Genomic DNA, 19,633 nt, shown 5'->3' on the forward strand with positions numbered 1-19,633 from the left:
ACCAACCGTGAGATCATGACCCGAGCCGAAGTCGGACACTTAAGCAACTGGACCACCCAGCGCCCTACACTTAATTTTACAAGGTTGTTTAGAAGAACGAAAACTGACTTTTACAAAGACTTTGTGGCCCGTTAAGTCTAAAATAATTACTACACCGGACTTGTTGGCTGGCTCCTCTTCTATCTGTATGTGCTTAAGTACTTTTTTGCTCTTCATAAATTAGGTAGTTCCTGGGGCACCTGGGTGGCTCAGTCGGTTAAGCGTCTGACTTTGGCTCAGGTCATGCTCTCACAGCTCGTGGGTTCAAGCCCCATGTCGGGCTCTGTGCCGACAGCTCAGAGCCTGCTTCGGTTTCTGTGTCTCCCTCTCTCTCTGCCCTTCTCCCGCTCATGCTGACTCTGTCAAAAATTCAAGTTCCTTCTCTGCCTGTTACACCTAATTCTCTTGTTCAAATAGGTACACCCTGGAATGTTCTAGGAGCAGTCAAGGCTTGGAGAAATGCACCGTTTTGTTTTTTTGGGGCTCAACAGCAGCTAAACTTCTAGGATTTTTCTAGAGTCAAAGCTAAGGTACACACGGAGGCCTGCCACACGAAGTGAGGCTTCCACCCAGTCTCCATCCCTCCCAAGGCCTGAGAAACCAACTATGTACAGCTGTCTTTGGAATTCTCAGACACATTGTTAGACACATGGGGAACAAAAGACAGAGAAGCCGTTAAATTTATCATACATATTTACTTCATCTATACAGAATCGAGTAGATAAAATCAGATTCACATTAGTGAAAAATCTCTACAAAATGTCTTTGAAAAGCAAAACAAGACTGCCTCTGAACAATTCGTATCCTCATGAAAGACGTGGGCTGTAAAAAATAAAGCAGTGTGTTTAGCACAAACTAGAAGATCTCTGCATCTTTTTTTTTTTCACAGTTATTTCCATCTACAGTCTGAAAGAGGTAGATTTTTCTGCAACACCTGAGAATTGAATTGTGATAACCAGGTGTAATAAAGGCAGTTGCATACATAACTAAAAAAACACTGGTCTCAAGACTAAGAAATGTACTCCTAACAAGTCTGAGGGTGAAATGGTCCATGATCCAAGTATTCTCTACTCCTTGGAGTCTACCGCCACTAGAAATAATACACAGCAAGATCCCAGGATGGTGCAACAGATGCAACTGAAGTGAATTCGACACTTAAACCTTTTCTGGACCGGCCTAAGAGCATTACAGTGTTCTAGAATATGGTGGACACAGGGTGTGCTACAGAGCCACAACACTGAGCTGGTGAGGTGACAGCTTGGGGGTGGGGAGGAGATCTCCTCAGAGGGTCCCATTTGTTTTGATTCACAGGGTAAGGGGGGGGGGGGGGGGGCAAGATTCTGAAAGGACACCTAGTGCATCCCAAGCAGAATCTACCTCCCTGAAATACCGTGATCGCATCTAGCTACAAATACATAGTAAGCCAAAAGCAGCAGGCCAAGTACTGTTAATCACATTGCTTTATAAAGCCCTTGAAAATATGCAACAGGTCCAAGATTTACATCTTCCACACAGGACAAGCACCACAAAGAAACGTGGTGGGCTACACAAATGGCTTCAACAGTAAGAGCTGTACATCCAGCAGAGTTCTCGTGAAACATCATTCGTACTAATTTCAAAGTAGATTATATTTGATATATACCTTCATTTCCTCTAGGGGAAACGAGTCCAACATTTCATCTAGTAGCAGAAAGGAGTATTTATAAGAAGAGGCCGTTGGAGGAGGGGTATTTGTTTTTGCTTCCGACTCCTTTTGACAGTAATGACAGAACGTGCTCTGTGCTTTTCTTTTCCTCCGCTGTCTGACCCCTTGATTTCGTATGACCGAGGGTGGAAGCTTCCTTTAGACAACTTTCGATTCTCTGAACCCAGTTTAGACTAGGACTGTGACAGGACTTTACAGTTTTAAAGAGAAAACCTTTTTAACTAGACAGAACAAACTTCATTCAGTCCAGTGAACAATTTCAGTTTGATAGTTGTGCTCAGTGGAATGTGCTAGAGCATCCATTCTAGTAGAGCCTTTTTATTTCATAAAGTATTTTCAATGCAAATCAGAGCAAAGTCCAAGCTTTCACGGTGCGACCTGACCTCTCATTTGCATAACTCAGCCACACTCAACATGATTAAGAACAAAGGAAAGCCGAACAAATTCAGAAGTGACATGCTTCAGAGGGCAAGTTCCCCCAGTCCAAGCCAATTGCAGAGACCTGGATTAATTAATACTGGCTTTTCTCTTAAAAGACAGTAAGAAAAGGGGGTGGTAGAGCCACACACCAAAAGCCTAAGTAATGGATCCTGACTACTTAAAACTCTCTGCCAAGTCTTCCCCCAGTTAAAAATGTGAGTTCCAGTCTTTTCTGTTTTGGAAATAAAATGTTTCGGTCAGCATGATCCACAATTAAAATTCCCTTTTTAAAAACCTAGAGAACTGCTGTTGGGATTCACGCAACTAGCTGAACACCAAATTTCAAGTAGCCAGAAGGCAGCAGAGGAGGGACTTCCGCTTGATGAAAGCTACACGCGAATTGAACCCTCCCCGGCTTAAAATGACAACTACCAGTGGCTGCTTTCTGCGGGAAGTGGAGGATGTGCACCCAAATCCCAAACAAAGCCAACAAACGACCATATTCCACGGCGGTCCAAGTGTCTAGGTGGTCCAAGTTCAAACACTGGTTCTGGTTCTAGTTCTAACCTGAAACCGAAGCAGTAGGATTGTTTTTAGTCACAAGATTAAGCCTGTTTGTCCGATGATTTGCCTGTATATACTATTTTAAAAGTGACCCCTTTATGTACATAATCTGCCGAAACTTTGAATAATTTGAGGCTTGCAGCCAGGTCAATTTGTCAAGTGATATAAATATTATCAAAAAGCTAATCTGAATCAAAGATGCTATGCTGGTTTCTGACCCAACCCTACTTTATTTTTACTTGGCATTTAAATGGACCGTTAAGACAAAGCTAATCGTCTTGATTTCTTTTTGAGTAATATTAATCGGGGGGCCAGGATGTTTAAATGAATATGGTTTTCACACCAAGGAACCATTATCAGAACAAAGTTCCCTTGTAATGATCGGTCCCATCTCGAGTGAAATGAGAGTAATTCTGTGCAAGGAATAGGGAAGATAGGACAAAGCAATGGTCACATGCGTTCCAATGGAGGGAAATGAGGCAGATGTGCAACACGGCTGAGGAAAACGTATCGAAGGAAAACTATTCAAAACTGCTAAGCAGCCTCCTGTACCACGTAAGTCCAGTAGTTCTAAGAAAATACAGATATGGTAGAAAAAGTAAGAAAATTTTCACCACAAAACCAATAGTTACTACTAACAGAAAGTTATACACAAAATATAGCTCTCGATACAGTGATCATACTTCATTTCAGTCGACGGACTCGATACCTGGCCCGGCGGACACGGCCGTTCTCTCCTTCGCCGCCTTGGGCGCGGCCTCCGGGGAGACTCCCGGGGCGCTTTCAGAAGCAGTGTTCGGCTCCTTGGGGGACACCGGGGCAGCGCAGGGCCGCGTCCCAGGCAGTGCTAGGTCCGCACCTGCAGCCCTCCCCGAGACCTGCTCCTTCAAGACTTCCACCTTCTCGTTGAGCTCGTTCCGTTCCGTTTGAAGAGCCCTGCACAGCTTCTCTAACCGGTCCAGTTTTATCTGAAAGGCCTTGTACTCTTTATCACGGACAGTTTTCTGTAAGGAAAAAGGATCCCTGTGACCTCGCGGAGTACAGTTTACGGGATACAAAATGTGAACAAATCGGAGTCCCGTCAGAAACTACTTGTTTAATCCCCCTCTTGCACGGGCTCCATTTCCTCAAGCACCACCTAACCGTCTGGCCAGCTTCACTACATACCTAGCTACACGCACCAAATGTATTTAACACGGTCAACGTTATCCTAGGGTCCCGAAATATCCAAAATCCACTTTTTACGACATTTTGCGGGGCGCCTGGTGTGTAGCTCAGTCGGTTGAGCATCAGGCTCCGGCTCCGGTCGTGATCTTGCTGTTCCCGAGTTCGAGCCCTGTGGCCGGCTCTGTGCTGACAACTCGGAGCCCGGAGCCCGTTTCGGATTCTGTGTCTCCCTCTCTCTCTCTCTCCCTCTCTCTGCCCCTCCCCCTGAGCTCACGCTGTCTCTCAAAAATAAACACTGAAAAAATTTTAAAAAACAAAAAAACATTTTGTAGCGATCAACAATTAAGGGAATTCAAGATACTCCTCACAAAGCTAAAGATAAAAAAAGTTAAGGGCCTGATTAAAAACAGAAAATGACTCATTTCTACATACGTTTCTTTTGTTAGATGAGAACAAGATTCAAGGTCGGAAAAAAAGCAGAAAGAAAGGCACTGGAGTTGTTCTCTGTACTCTACTCCCACACCGGGAGAACCGATCGGTGCTTCTGGAGGTGGGCCCTGCACCGGCAGCCCCAGGAGACTGGTTCGGAAGGCTGATTCCTCAAGCTAGTGAACCGAACTCTGGGTGGAACCCAGCCATCTTGGTCTTAAGACCAAGCTTGTTAACAAGCTGGAATCTGAGGCAAGTTCCAGTGTGAGAACTGACTCCCGTAGAAGAAAGCGAAATCCACATGCCTTCCGGCGATCTCCAGCAGAAGCCTGGACCGACTGAGCGGGTAGTAGGAAATCTGTTAAGGCCTCCCTCGGGGCCCCCCACCTACAACCCCGAAAGACACTTGCAGATTTTGCGAAGCCGTCCCCCCGCCCCCGGTTCTGGCCAGAGCCCTCGACTCCGGCCGTGGTGTCCCCACACGCCCCCTGCCCTGTTAGGGCCTGAGCTCCACGAGTCCCCGTGACTACAAACACCCCTTACTCACGGGAAACCACCTCACCTCTTCAGCCATTTGCAGAAGCGCTTTGTTGTTGTTTTCCCATTTGGTGCGCCATATTATTGTTTCTTTTTCCAGTTTTTTAATTTTCTTTGTCATCTGGCAATCAACACAATTGCAAATGTAAATTCTAAGTTCCATTTCTCAGCCGTACACCCTGTCCCGCCACAGAAAAGTTTGTTCCGTTCCGCCCCGCCCCCGTCACTGCACCTGCCTTGCCCAGCTGACAGCTGTGCCTGTCCGTTGGCGGCAGAGCTGATCTCAGAAGCATCTAGGGCGGCGGCAGCGGGAACCAAAGTAGGGGTTTCACATTATGAGACAAACAAATCTAATCTCCTCGATTTCGGAGGCAGCAGCACATGGAGGAAGCGGTCAGACACCACACTGAATTCTCGGCTTAGGCTGGAGTGCGTCTCTCAATCCAGCTGAGAGACCTCCTCCCCAGACTGTACAAAAACATGTCCACGTTAGGAGTCTTCTGTTCATTAAACTAATTCATGATTCTTGGAAGCACAGGGGTTTCTACAGCTCCCCGCAAAGAAGAATTAGCGACGTACCGCAAGCCCCAAGACCGTATCAGTTTTGGAACTATCGGCAGCGTAACTTCGCGAGCACTCCAGTGAGAGAGAAGGATGAAAGTAGTTCATCCTTAGCTCTGAGCATCCTCACACCTCACGAGACTGTTCGACTTCAGGTTTTGCTAACAATAAAATGGCTCCAAAAACTAGGGGGACGTTTTTAAACTTGCACTACAAGAACCCAGTTTTCAGAAATTCACAATGAGAGTTATCTGCGCCTGTCAATGAGTCCCGTTTTCGAGATTCCTTCATGCCCTGTTGACCGTGCCCCAGCCCCGACCCCAGTGAGGCACTGAGCCAGGCGCCGTTAAGGGAAACAAGGGTACGACAGAGCCAATGCCCGGGGCGGTGGGTTGTCACCCACAAAACGAACACCACGCAGAGTGGGACAAAGGCCATGCGAAGAGCTCGTGGAAGACCGGGGTCGAGTGCTGACCGACAGCGATCTCCAAGCCACGAGCGGCGAGGACAGCGACTGGAGAGCCCGTCTTAAACGGTTCTGCCCCAACAGCGTGCTCGGGCGCACGCTGTGCAGAAAGAGCACCCCTCAACTTGAGCCCCAGCTGGGAGGACTGGCAGGCAGAACTGATCCACCGCTCACCAGATTCCCTAGATTACCGGGTCTAAAAATACCCGAAGGCGGTAATTTGAGCGCTTAACATGGCCAAGTACTGTCGGAATTACTCGGCTTTACGGAGGATAGGGATTTTTGTGATTTTTAATGAGGAAGGCACAGCAAGGTTAAACCACCTGTCCAGTCACATTACACGGGACCGGGACGCTGCCTGGAGCACACACTCCCCGCCACTGCACACGGTCCAGTCACAGTCATGACACACCCACCGAATGCTCACAAAGTGCCAGGCACCGCCGTACTTGTCTCCAACCCGCCACTCTTTTCTAAGGACCCATTTTAAGGGGAATATGCCACGAAAAAGGAGAATGAGTGGACAGATTTAGGGATATGTGTGTACATATTCTGGTTCTCAGCTTGGTATCAAGGATATCGCTTTCCTTAATGTGGGCAGGAAAATTAAACAGAAGCCGAAGACCGAAAGGGTTTGGACGAAGGAGAAAGAATTCATTGGGGGTATAGTTAAAAGAAAGCGAAAAGCTAAAAATGTAGAAAACACTGGGGCGCCTGGCCGGCTCAGCTGGTGGAGTGTGCGACTCTTGATGTTGGGGTTGTGAGTTCAAGCCTCATGTTGGGTGTGGAGATTACTTAAAATAGATAATTAAATTTTTTAAAAAGGTGGAAACACTGATATATATATACATATATATTGATTACACATATATATAAATAAAAATATACATAAATGTGTTTGCCTCTCTGTGTATATATGTAAATAAAAAATATATATAGATATATAAATATATCTATATATATAAAATCAACCAACCAAAATGTGTTCTGGGCTTGGATGTCTTTAAAAAATCTCCAAAAACACAGAGCTTTGTGAAGGAGGGGTGGGGTGTCACCTGAGTGAATAAAACAAGACGCAACAACAAAAAAAAGAAACCATTTATGTGTAATGACAAATTGTATTTGACAGAGGAATTCACTTTAATAAAGCTAGTATTTAAGAGCACAGAGCTCACTAGCTACACGGACTACCACTCCAAGGGCAAAACGACCACACAGGATGCCACTAGAGGATAAGAACAGGGCAAATGAAGACTGTACCAGAACAACATCAGCTCGTCCAGGCAGCGATCATGCTTAACATAGCTTCTTCTACTAATTCCCTTTTACGTAATATTCTACTAAAAATACGCAAATACCTTTTCCATCTCCTGCCGGAAGGTTGTAAACAGTTCATTGCTTTTTGCCATGGTAGTCTGGAATTCTTCAAACTTATCCATATAAAGAGAAAGCTACAGAAAAAAAGTATGAAATATTCTGAGTTCCAGGTAAACCATTTGAAATCCCAAAAGACTTTCCAAAAGAACATTCTATGTTTAAGCATTAGTTACTTGTTACAAGTGACAGAAGGAAGAGCAGACACAAAGCAGCCCTCGGGTGCTGGACAGAGACAGCTCAAGTTCCATAACCCACTGAGATCCACTGAAACTTAGCAAGTTTCGTGGACTTAAACATCTTTAGAAGTAAATGTTTAAAATGTACAAATATTTACTAGCTCCAATCCACCAATTATAATAAAAACTGCTGTGGTTGGTAGAACTGCAAATTTCATACAACTAACTGTTCCCGAACTACTCCCTCTCCTTAGATTTGAAAAACTGTCCTTGGAAAAAGAGCATTCTTTTAGAACATCACCTGCACAGTTCTTAGCTTGGTATCAAGGACAGCTCTTTCCAGGGGCGCCTGGGTGGCTCAGCTGGTTAAGCAACCGACCCTCGGTTTCGGCGCAGGTCATGATCTCGTGGCTCTTGAGATCGAGTCCCGTGTGTGGCTCCACATTGACAGTACAGAGCCTGCTTGGGATCCTCTCTCCCTCTCTCTCTGCCCCTCCCCCGCTCATGCTCTCATTCTCTCAAAGTAAATAAATAAACGTTAAAAAAAAAAAAAAAACGTGGGCACCTGGGTGTCTCAGTCGGTTGAGTATCCGACTTCAGCTCAGGTCATGATCTCACCATTTGAGTTCAAGCCCCACATCGGGCTCACTGCTGTCAGCCTGTCAGCACAGAGCCCGCTTCTATCTGCCCCTCTCCCGCTTATGCTCTCCCCCCAAATAAATAAATATTTAAAAAAAAAAAAAAAAAAAGGGTAACTCTTTCCTTAACATATACAGGAAAATGAAACAGAAGGTGAAGCACTGGTTTGGTGGGGAAAGAAAGAATTCAGTGGGATGGGGTTTTTTGACTTACTTGATTTTGACCGGTTTGGGTCTTGAGGACCATGGCTCAAAGTACACTTTAAATACTGGAAACTACCCTGCTTGTAAGGACCATAATAATGTCCCTATTGCATTGTATAATCTCAAAAAGCTTAAAATGCATGTTCACAGCTTTTTTAAAATTCTATTTGGTTTTTTATTTTATTTTTATTTGAGAGAGAGAGAGGGGGAGGAAAAAGGGCAGAGGGAGGGGTGGGGGGGTGGGAGGAGAGGGGAAGGGGGAGGGAGAGAATATCTTAAGCAGACCCCATGCTCAGCACGGAGCCCAACGCAGGGCTCAATCCCCTGATCCTGAGATCACTACCTGAGCCAAAATCAAGAGTTAGGTGCTCAACCGATGCCACCCAAGCACCCCCACAGCCACTGTTACTGAAGATGCAACATCCAGGTAGACTGTCCCATCCGAGAGCTCAATGCTGGCCCACACTGGGTAGTTAGTAAGTGGCAACTACCATCACACCTGGCCTTACATGCCTGGATTACAGAACAATGGGTCAACAAACACCAATTCGACTCTATCCTCAACAAATGCTGGAAACTGACATGGTAAGAACACAGAATGAGACCAACTCCTGGAAAGGACAGCCACATTTAGGGACTAGGAAAAGGAAGACGTGACAGCAAAGGAAACTAATAATCAGATAACACGACCCAGGGTGACACAGACCGCAAACAGAAGTTACAATGAGAACAGTCCAACAGAATCAGAGCTGCCTGGGAGCTTCACAGAAGGGTCCTCTGGTGCTTTGCAGGGACTCCCACACTCAAGTCTATTTTCCAGGGGCGCCTGGATGGCTCACTCAGTTGAGCGTCTGACTTTGGCTCAGGTCACGATCTTGCAGTTCTAGAGTTCGAGCCATGAGTCAGGCTCTCTGCTATCAGTGCAAAGCCTGCTTTGGATCCTGTGTCCCTCTCTCTGCCCCTCCCCTGCTCGCTCGCTCTTTCTCTCTCTCTCCCTCAAAAACAAATTTAAAAAAAATTTTTTCAAGTCTATTTTCCAAAGCTGTACACAGATAGACTTTATATACCTTTTTCATATCAATTCTCTTCTCCACTTACATGGACAGCAGAGTTTATGGAGCTAATAAGGGGTTCAAATTTCCTAAAAGCAATCTACCACAATCCTAAGTTATAGTGGGAAGTTCAAAAGACTTCTTGAATTTTCACTCTAAAGTTAGTCTAACTTCATAGGAAATGAGTATCAATCACCACACTGTAAAACAGGCCCGAAGACAAAAAGCACTGAAAAAGAGGTGGTCATAAAGATTCACAGCAGTCTCAATGTATCAATGCATTTTGGAACTAATTTAGAGTCCTTACATTAAAACAGGTTTATTATATAATAAACTTTTAAAATAGGTAATACTTTTTTCAACTGAATATAATCTAGTTACTTGGAAAAGGGTGAACTACAGGTAAATACCTAATTTCACCTGTCCATAAAGACACAGGAAGTCTTTTCTCTTTTCTTTGAGTGGGGAGGCAGCGTCTGCTAGCCTTACTCCACAGAAGACAAACACCAAGAAAGGTGTGCATTAGGACAAAACTAAGGGGTCTGGGTTGGAAAATAGGGAAGCAACATAGAAATGCCTCGGCCCACATGGTTTCATGGATGAATTCCACCAAACGCTTAAAGAAGAGCGAATGCCAATTCTTCTCAAACTCTTCCAGAAAACGGAAGAAAAGGGACACTCCCCAACTTTTTTTTTTATGTAAGGTCCGCATTTATCCTGAAATCAAAGCCAGATACGAATACTATAAGAAAACTACAGGCCAAAATCCCTGACGGATAAACTTGCAAAAATTCTCAACAATCAACAAAATACTAGCAAACCAAATCGAAAAGCACATTAAAAAGATCACATACCATAAATCAAATGGGATTCGTCCTAGTGATGATGCAAGGATGGCTCAACATACACAAATCAATAAACGTGGTATTTCACATTAACAGAATAAAGGAGAAAAACCATATGATCATCTCAATAGATACAGAGAAAACATCTCACGAAATACGACACCCACTGATGATATAAACACTCAACAAATGGGGTACAGAACGAACATACTGCAACGTAATAAAGGCCATATGTGATAGACCCACAGCTAAAGGTTTAAAGCTTTCCTTCTAAGATCAGAATAAGACAAGGATGCCCACTCTCACCACTTCTATTTAACACAAGTACTAGAATTCCTAGCCAAAGTAATTAGGCAAGAAAAATAAAAGGCATCCGAATCAGAAAGGAAGAAGTAAAATTATATGTTTTCTGATGACACAATCTTATGCACAGAAAATCCTGAAGACTCCACCAAAAAACTGTTACCAAAAAGAAAAAAAACAACCAGAACTCCTATTTACAATAGCATCAAAATCAAGAAAATACTTAGAAATAAATTTAACCAAGGATATGAAAGATCTACCTGCTGAAAACTAAGACACTGATGAAAAAACTTGAAGAACACAAAATGGAAAGATACCCTGTGTTCATGGATATGGATCAAAAGTCAGTATAATTAAAGTATCCATACTACCCAAAGCCATCTACATTTAATCCTTATCAAAATCACAATGGCATTTTTACAGAAATAGAAAAAATAATCCTAAAATTTGAATGGAACCACAAAAGAGCCAGAATAACCAAAGCAATCTTGAGAAACAACAAAGCTGGACAGAGAGGCATCACGCTCCCTGACTTCAAAGTATACTACAAGCTAAGTAATCAAAACAGTATGCTACTGGCATAAAATGAGAGACATAGACCAATGGAACAGAGCTGAAAGCCCAGAAATAAACCCAAATATGGTCAACTAATATTTGACAAGGGAGCCAAGAATACCCAATGGGGAAAGGACAGTCTCTTCAATAAATAGCGTTGGGAAAACTGGACCCCTATCTTACACTACTCACAAAAATTAAGGACTTAAACATAAGACCCAAAACCATAAAACTCCTGGAAGAAAACATAGGTTGAAAAAACTCTTCAACAATAGTCTTGTAAATTTTGGTTATGATACCAAAAGCACAAGCAACACAAGGAAAAATTAGTAAGTGAAGACTACACTGAACTAAAAAAGCTTCTGCACAGCAAAAGAAACAATCAACAAAATGAAAAGGCAACCTATGGAATGGGAAAAAATATCTGCAAACCACATACCCAATAAGAGTTAGTATACAAAATAAGGGAATTCATATAACTTGATAGCAAAAAACAAATATAGTCCAATTTAAACATGGGCAGAGGGCCTGTATAGACATTTTTCCAAAGACGACACACAGATGGCCAACAGGAACATGAAAAGGTGCTCCAACATCACGATTCATCAGGGAAACGCACATCGACACCACAATGAGATGTCATCTCACACCCGTCAGGATGGCTATTATAAAACAGACAAGAGATAATAAACACTGGCGAGGGTATGAAGAAAAGGGAATTCCTGTGCACTGCTGGTGGGGATGTAAATGGGTGCAGCCACCATTAAATCAGTACAGAGGTTCCTCAAAAAATTAAAAATACAACATATGACCTAGGAATCCTACATCCAGGTATACTGTATATCCAAAGGAGATGAAATCACTATCTCAAACAGATCTATGCACTGCCGTGTTCACTGCAGCATTATTCAAAATAGCCAAGATAAAGAAACAACCTAAGTGCCCACAAAGAGATGAATAAAGAAAATGTGGTACATATACACAATAGAGTATTAATCAGCCACTTAAAAAAAAGAAACGTTGCCATTTGTGATAATATGGATGGGCCTTCAGGGCATTATGCTAGGTGAAATAAGCCAGACGGAGAAAAAACACTGTATGATCTCAGTTACATACAGAATCTAAAAAAGCTGAACTCCAACAGAAAGTGGAATAGTGTTGTCAGGGGCTGACGGGAGGGGGATACCTGAATATGATGGTCAAAGGGCAAAAACTTTCAATTAGGAGATGAGTAAGTTCTGAGGATCTAATGTACAGCATGGTGACTATGCTTAACAATAACGTTATCATATACTTGAAAAGAAAAAAGCAGGGGGGACCCGGGTGGCTCAGTCGGTTAAGCCTCCGACTTCAGCTCAGGTCATGATCTCGCCCTTCATGGGTTCAAGCCCTGTGTTGGGCTCTGTGCTGACAGCTCAGAGCCTGGAGCCTGCTTCTGAATCTGTGTCTCCTTCTGTCTCTGCCTCTCCCCTGCTCGTGCTCGCTCTCTCTCAAAAATAAACAAACAATAAAAAAGAAAAAGAAAAGAAAGAAAAGTAGGAAGGACCCCCATGAAAACCACCACCTCCACAGCTCTATCTAGGAGTAGAACTGTATGGTGGCTGACAGTCAGTTTTTAAAACTGCCTGTTACGTGCTCACTGCACAAAATTCTAAAGATTTTAGGTTCAACTATATGAAATTGCCATTTTTGTAGGTCAAAGAAGTACCAGCAATTTTGTATAATTCATCTTAATACAAAAGAGCTACAATCTGAAGATTTCTCAGGTTTTCTTTAGTTGGAAATCAGCAGACACACATGGGAACAGACTGGGAAAGGGAGGAAACACCTGGGCTACTGGAAAGGGGGCACTGCAGACAGCATCACCAATTGTCCCCGTCTGCCTGAGACCTAAGTGTTTCCAGGGACACGGGACTCTGAATGCTAAAACCAGGAAAGTCCTGGGCAAGTCAGGATGAGCTGCTCACCCTAAGCAAAGAGGAAAACTCCAGGAGGGACACGTGATCTACTCTCAGTTCTGGCTGGGAATAAGCACGAGCATCTTAGAGAAAATTCAAGATACGTATCAAATGAACCACAGATTTTTCTTACAAACGCCGCTACCCCCCTGCTGTCAAGTTACCTGCTGTTTTAGTTGTACTTCTTGCTGTTTCATTTGTTCATATTTGTGCCTTGATTCTGTTGCTTCTTTTAATAACTAGAAAACAGAAACATTCTGGCAGAATACTAATAGTAATTACAAATATGACTATTATGTCAAATGATCAGAGTCTGGCTTAGTCCTTCCACTCATTTTTTTAGCAAAAACTACAAGCCTATAGATAAACTTTGTTACATCAACTGCTCATTACCTATCGTCTTCAATCTGTTCCCCTTGTTAACACTAAGGAATGTCGGAATCATCTTTTACTGCTTAGAAAGAGTACCGCTAGAGGCCTAATAATAGGTTTACAAAACTCAGGGTTAAATTGTTATGTTTCAGGTGAAAAGACAAGTCTGGTATTAGAAAACAGGGCTCAGAATCTTGACATTTATCTAAGTGACTTAGAAAACCACTGTACTCCTTGAGAACCAAGATGAAGCAGAGCGAAAGGGTATGGAGCAAAGCAGTGAAATCAGAGACCAGTTTCTGATCACTTTTTAAAAAGCAGGGGAGAAGTGGATGAGCGCTTTAATTTATATACTTGAGTTTTCAGGAAAATTATATAGCGAAGTTGCATAGTCAACAACTGTTGAAATTCAGTCCCTGAAGTAAAATGTCACACATAGTCCAAATAAGCCTGGAAAAGATATTAAACCAATTACAAAGTATAAACGTGCAACGTAGGCATGTGCGTGTGTGAATGTACAAAATTCATACTCCTGCTTTGGAAATGACAACCGTTTCTTCCATCACGCACAGGACAGCATTATCAGTTCACACAGAAGGATCGTGCTGTATGAAAAATCTCTCTCTCCTAAGCCTAGGCTCACACTCAACATGGTAAGTTCACACCATGAGGGGCACTGACGAACCAAGTCTTCAGAGTAGGCTCGCCTCAATGCCTACGGTACTTCCGCAGAAGCTGGATGGAACAGTCCTCACTGCCATAATCATCTCCCAGTTGGTTGGTTGGTTTGTTTTGGTTAAGCACATAGAGTCGAATTTGCGTGTGTTAAATGTACATACCCAGTGAGATTCCATGGTATTCATAATTACTGACGGGAAATATAGTCTGAACATACACTCTGGGAACGATGCTGAGTGATTAGGTAGAGAGAATTCTGTTAAAATTTTATCAGAATATTATGCCAGAATAAGTAGACAAATAGTTTCCCTACTTTCAAGTTATTTATTTAAAGACAAAATATAACAATATATGAGACTAGTGTTCGGTAAGCTTGATATTAAACTGAACCGCTAAATACTGGTATAATTCTGGAACTTGGTGACTATTATTCTAAGCATGGAAAAGTCAAATGAGTGCAGGTCTTTCCACTAGTTGGTCTAAACTCTTCAGTGTATCTTCTGTATAAAAAATGGAAATAAAAAGCCAAATGCGTTCTGAGACACACATGCCCTTCTCAATCTAGAACAAAAAACCAGTTAGCATGACCCGGGTGCCGTATTAAATGTCGAATAAGTTTCAATGTTTCAAATGGCTTTGGTCCAATTTCGACAAATTTTTTGTTAAGAAAGAGAACTTACAAACTCTCTCTCTCTTTGATGTTTTTCATCAGCTTCTTTTATTAGCTGTGTCGTCTGCTGAAGCTTGGCATCCACAAGCTGCTGCTGTAACTCCTTATGTTTGAACACTTTATCAATATGCTATGGGAGAAGTAAGATTTCTTCCATCACTTAATGAAACAGGAACACAACGATGGGGCAACAACACAAGTTACGATACCACGCTCACGATCACCCTGCTCTTCCACCACAGCTGAGGACACTGGGTCCACGCGCTTGGAGAAGCGTGTGCCTTACATCACACTGCAGACCCTCCCACACTTGCAGGAAAGGTGCCTTCTGGCTACTACCCTGTACCCCTTCCCTTTTGGAGTTGGGCTGTCGAGGAGCCTCATCAGCCACACACCTGTACTTCCTATTTCTGCCCTACGATGAAAACGAGGCTTAAAGTGTATCAAGAAAAATACGGATAAAGAGATCAAACTGTTAACGCCGTGCATCGTACACATAATTCCTAGGTATTTTTCTCCGCAAATCTTAAATTTCCCCAAACTTCTCAGATGGAGGCAGCACGCTGTGACGCGGCCCCGGTCAAATTCTGGCTAGTGTGTGGCCCTGGACAAATCTCTCCGTTGCCGAATCTCTGTTCCCTCCTCTAAGCGGGGAGAACCACACTCTGCGGCAGAATTATAAGACCCGGTGCAATGGTTACACTACGTAAGGTGCTTGGTGCCTAGCACATACTAAAATTTGGTAAAAGGTTGCTATGGTTTCCAAATGAAATCGTCAGGTGGTTATTTATGTACAATAAAGTCATCAGAACATCCCTTCTCAGATGCAGAAAGAGTAACTCCTCCTGACCAAAGAACATCCGATTATATTCAAAATAAGGAAGTCTCACACGTAATGTGATTTAAACATACAGAATTTTCAAGTGTTCTACATCTATAATGTGGCAGACTGTCATATTAAACAAAACTAAAAGAATAATTTTAAGAAAATTGAGGGGTTTATAATCTAATACAAAATTTATTCTCTAAGACAAAAAAGTTCCTTCGATAAACCCCTTAAGAGGAAAAAGAGTTGGGGCGCCTGGGTGGCTCAGTCAGTTAAGCATTGGACTTTGGCTCAGGTCATGATCTCGCGGTTCTTGGGTTCGAGCCCCGCATCGGGCTCTGTGCTAACAACTCAGAGCCTGGAGTCTGCTTCTGATTTGGTCTCTCCGTCTCTCTCTCTGCTCCTCCCCCGCTTGCAGTCTGCCCCCCTCTCTCTCTCCCTCAAAAAATAAACATTAAAAAAAAATTTTTTTTAAGTAAAAAAATTTTTACAAAAAGGAAAAAGAGTGAAAAGGAAATCTTCATGTTACAGACTTGAGACCTATCAACCAGTGAAACAGACTTTATTTAGACCTTGATTCAAATAGCTTAAAAGGGGGGCGCCTGGGTGGCTCGGTCGGTTAAGCGTCCGACTTCGGCTCAGGTCATGATCTCACGGTCCGTGGGTTCGAGCCCCACGTCGGGCTCTGTGCTGACAGCTCAGAGCCTGGAGCCTGTTTCAGATTCTGTGTCTCCCTTTCTCTGTGACCCTACCCCATTCATGCTCTGTCTCTCTCTGTCTCAAAAATAAATAAACGTTTAAAAAAAAAAAAATTAAATCAAATAGCTTAAAAGGGGGGTGGGGGGCATGGGGGAACCACAGAAATTGAATAATGACTCAATATTAAATGTTAAGTAATTGTTTTAATTCTCTTAGGTATGAAAATGATATTGTGGTTGTGCTTGAAAAAAGCATCCCATGGGGCATCTGGCTGGCTCAGTCGGTTGAGCATCCGACTTCAACTCAGGTCACGATCTCACACTTGGTGGGTTTGAGCCCTGCTTTGGGCTCTATGCCGGCAGCTCAGAGCCTGGAGCCTGCTGTCTCCTCCTCTCTCTGCCCCTGCCCTGCTCGCACTCTGTCTGTCTCTCTCAAAAATAAACAAACATTAAAAAAAATAAAAAAAAATAAAAAGCATCCCTTGTCTTTTTTGAGGTACACCGTCAAATACATATGAATGGAATAAACAGGACACCTTGAAGTTGTGTCAAAATAATCCAGGGCAAGGTGATGGGAATAAAGCTGAAACTACGGTTTCACCTGCTGAAACTATGGTTTCACCTGCTGAAACCAGGTAATATACTCTCTACCGTTAAGTGTGTAATTCTCCTTTAACAACAACAACAACAACAACAAAAAGCAAAAGGCAGAGAGAGTGATTAAAAAGAAATTCTTTTAGGGGTGCCTGGGTGGCTCAGTAGGTTAAACATCTGACTTCGGCTCAGGTCGTGATCTCACAGCTTGTGACCTTGAGCCCCACATCGGGCTCTGTGCTGTCACCACTGAGCCTGCGTTGGATCCTCTCTCTCTGCCTCTCCCCTGCTTGTACTCTCTCAAAAATAAACATTTAAAAAAGAAAAAAAGAAAAAAAAAAAAAAACAGAAACAAAAATCTTTTAAATAACAGCTTCTGAAGGGCTGAAAGTAAGTTAATATGATCTAAAGTTTTGCCTTCAAAACTGGATAAAGTGACCCACAGAGGTGCTCATCTTATTGTTTAATGTTAATCAGCTATTTTAATCTACTTGTTTGTGTAGGGTTAGTTACAACACACACAGAAGCACATTTCCCTAACTTCAAAGGCTTTTCAAAGGCTTTTTAAAAGCCTGATGCCTCTAGTCCTGCCCATTTGACCTCCAAAAGTAAGGAACCTTAGAAAACAGGCCATCGCCTATTTGCTTTTAACACAGACAGCACCTCTGAACTTCCCGACTAGCTTGAAAAAGTCTTAGCTGGAGGCCAATGATCAAGATCGGCAGGCATGGATCCTTCCAGTCAATTTTTTACTTTAATGGGTAGGAGAGTTGAGAAATAGGTTCTTTCTTATCCTCTCACATAGTATAAAGCCCCCATTTGAAAAGAAATGTGAGCGGTGCCTGGGTGGCTCAGTGGGTTAAGCGTCCGACTTTGGCTCAGGTCATGGTCTCACAATTCATGGGTTCGAGCCCTACGTCGGGCTCTGTGCTGACAGCTCAGAGCCTGGAGCCGGCTTCAGATTCTGTCTGTCTGTCTCTCTCTCTGCCCCTCCCCCCTCACACTCTCTCCACAAGAATGTTAAAAAAATTTTTAATAAAATAGAATAAGTAAAATAAAAAGAAATGTGAGGGGCGCCTGGGTGGCTCAGTCAGTTGAGCGTCCGACTTTGGCTCAGGTCATGATCTCGTGGTCTGTGAATTCAAGCCCCGCGTCAGGCTCTGTGCTGACAGCTCAGGGCCTGGAGCTTGTTTTGGATTCTGTCTCCCTCTCTCTCTGCGCGTCCCCCGCTCACGCTCTCTCTCTCTCTCTCTCTCTCTCCCTTCAAAAATAAATAAAACATTAAAAAAAAATTAAAAAAAAAAAAAAGAAATGTGAAACACAGGTGTAATACGGTGGTAATATAGACTGTCCAGATTGTCACATTTATCTAAGTTACAGCATATTTGGAGGCCAAATATTTATTATTAGTCTAGATAAGGGGAAAAACCTGCATGCTAAAAACACAATCTTCTACTATTACATGGAAGTCAAGTAGTACTTAACACGTCTCCAAGAAATTGCCTCACCTCCCCGAATCCATGGACTCTCCACTATCTAAGTGATGGTCCCCAAGACTCCTGTTCCCATGGTGGTTGAGCTTCTCCCATGAAATGTCCGGCTCCCCCTATGCATACAGAAGTCCCTAAACCTCCTGTGATGGCAGTTTTCCTTCAGTCGTGAATGGTGAAAAATCCTTGCTGATAATGAGCTGTCTACACCCAGAAAATGGCTTTACCTCCTCTCTCAGTGCATACTGTTCAATGAGCTTCTTAAGCTTCTCTCCCAGTTCGATGTTTTCCTGGCGGAGCTTGGCGTTGTGTATGTCATGTTGTTCGAGCTGTGCTTGGATTTCATTTAAAGTAATTTGGAAGTGTGCGGTGGCTTCCTTACGTCTTTCTTCCTCCTCTCGTGCCTGCTGCATGTTTTCTTCCTTATTATCCAAAATAAGTTCTGTTAATGGTATAGACCTATAGAGAAGATGCTCATAAAAGAAGCTGCTGCCACGGGGGTTCATTTATTGCTACCCTGAAGTATTCCTTCCCTGTATTTGTGACCAGAATGTTCTCATGTAATAAGCCAGCAGCTTTGCCTGAGTAGATAGAATAATTCGCTGTACTGAAAGGTAAGTAAGGAGCTGCTTCCCCACACAGCCAGCTCCCTCCACCCTCCCGGCCAGTTACACAGCAGTATCTGAAACCAGCCTGCCGAGAGACTCCTCCTTGCAGCTCACTTTCTTGGTTACACTACTCCCTAGAAGCCAAGGGACAAAAGAAACCTGTATCTTAAAAAGCTTACTTTCAACACTTGCTAAGATACAAGTGTTAAAAGACTTCTATATGTCTAAACAGCTATCAGTCCAATCAAAATGTTGATCTGCTACAAGAAAAACATACCTCCTTTAATGATTATGTAAATACAAGATTCAAAGGCCAAAAAAACTAACAGCTCCCACAGTAGGTGAAGATCCATTTCCTGAGTGCAACTATATTCTAAGGCCTTGGGCATTTGCTGTGCTGGGGCAGTTTGATGAGAGATCCTGCTTAGTCAAAATCGTACCAAAGCTGTACATGAGGGCAGGCCTGCCTCTCCATGTCTCTGGCTCTTTTTCCTTCTTCCCCTGCTGGCACCAATTCATCTTTGGGTACCTGCTCCGTCTTCCTTTATATTCAGCCAAGATTTGAGCGCTATTCTAAAAGTACTTAGCAGCTGGGTGGGGGGGAAGCAAGGGTGGTTTGGCAATGTAGCTGATTAATAGCCCTTAAGGAGCTTGGCAGGTGTTTTCCCTTCCCAGGCTCAGTCTCTGCCTCAACTCTGTTT

The 19,633-nt window shown here is 43.3% G+C and overlaps 1 protein-coding gene across 3 annotated transcripts in view; it reads right to left on the reverse strand.

Annotated features, from left to right (window-relative positions):
* Positions 1 to 714: 714 nt before the first annotated feature.
* Positions 715 to 19,633, reverse strand: part of TXLNG (taxilin gamma) — a 53,930-nt gene continuing 35,011 nt past the window's right edge. For 2 of the 3 annotated variants that reach the window (XM_019417993.2, XM_053891813.1), the window contains exons 5-10: positions 18,552 to 18,746; positions 14,727 to 14,846; positions 13,161 to 13,235; positions 7,247 to 7,339; positions 4,887 to 4,982; positions 715 to 3,732 (exon numbers count right to left, since the gene is read on the reverse strand). In XM_019417993.2, coding sequence (XP_019273538.1) covers positions 3,418 to 3,732; positions 4,887 to 4,982; positions 7,247 to 7,339; positions 13,161 to 13,235; positions 14,727 to 14,846; positions 18,552 to 18,746 — 894 coding nt within the window. In that variant the 3' untranslated portion in view covers positions 715 to 3,417. The remainder of the gene's footprint in view (positions 3,733 to 4,886; positions 4,983 to 7,246; positions 7,340 to 13,160; positions 13,236 to 14,726; positions 14,847 to 18,551; positions 18,747 to 19,633) is intronic. The other variant, XM_019417995.2, reaches the window with a different exon arrangement.

The sequence above is a fragment of the Panthera pardus genome, unplaced genomic scaffold (genome assembly GCF_024362965.1).
Source record: "Panthera pardus isolate Hobbes unplaced genomic scaffold, ASM2436296v1 HiC_scaffold_27, whole genome shotgun sequence".
Lineage (NCBI taxonomy): Eukaryota > Metazoa > Chordata > Mammalia > Carnivora > Felidae > Panthera > Panthera pardus.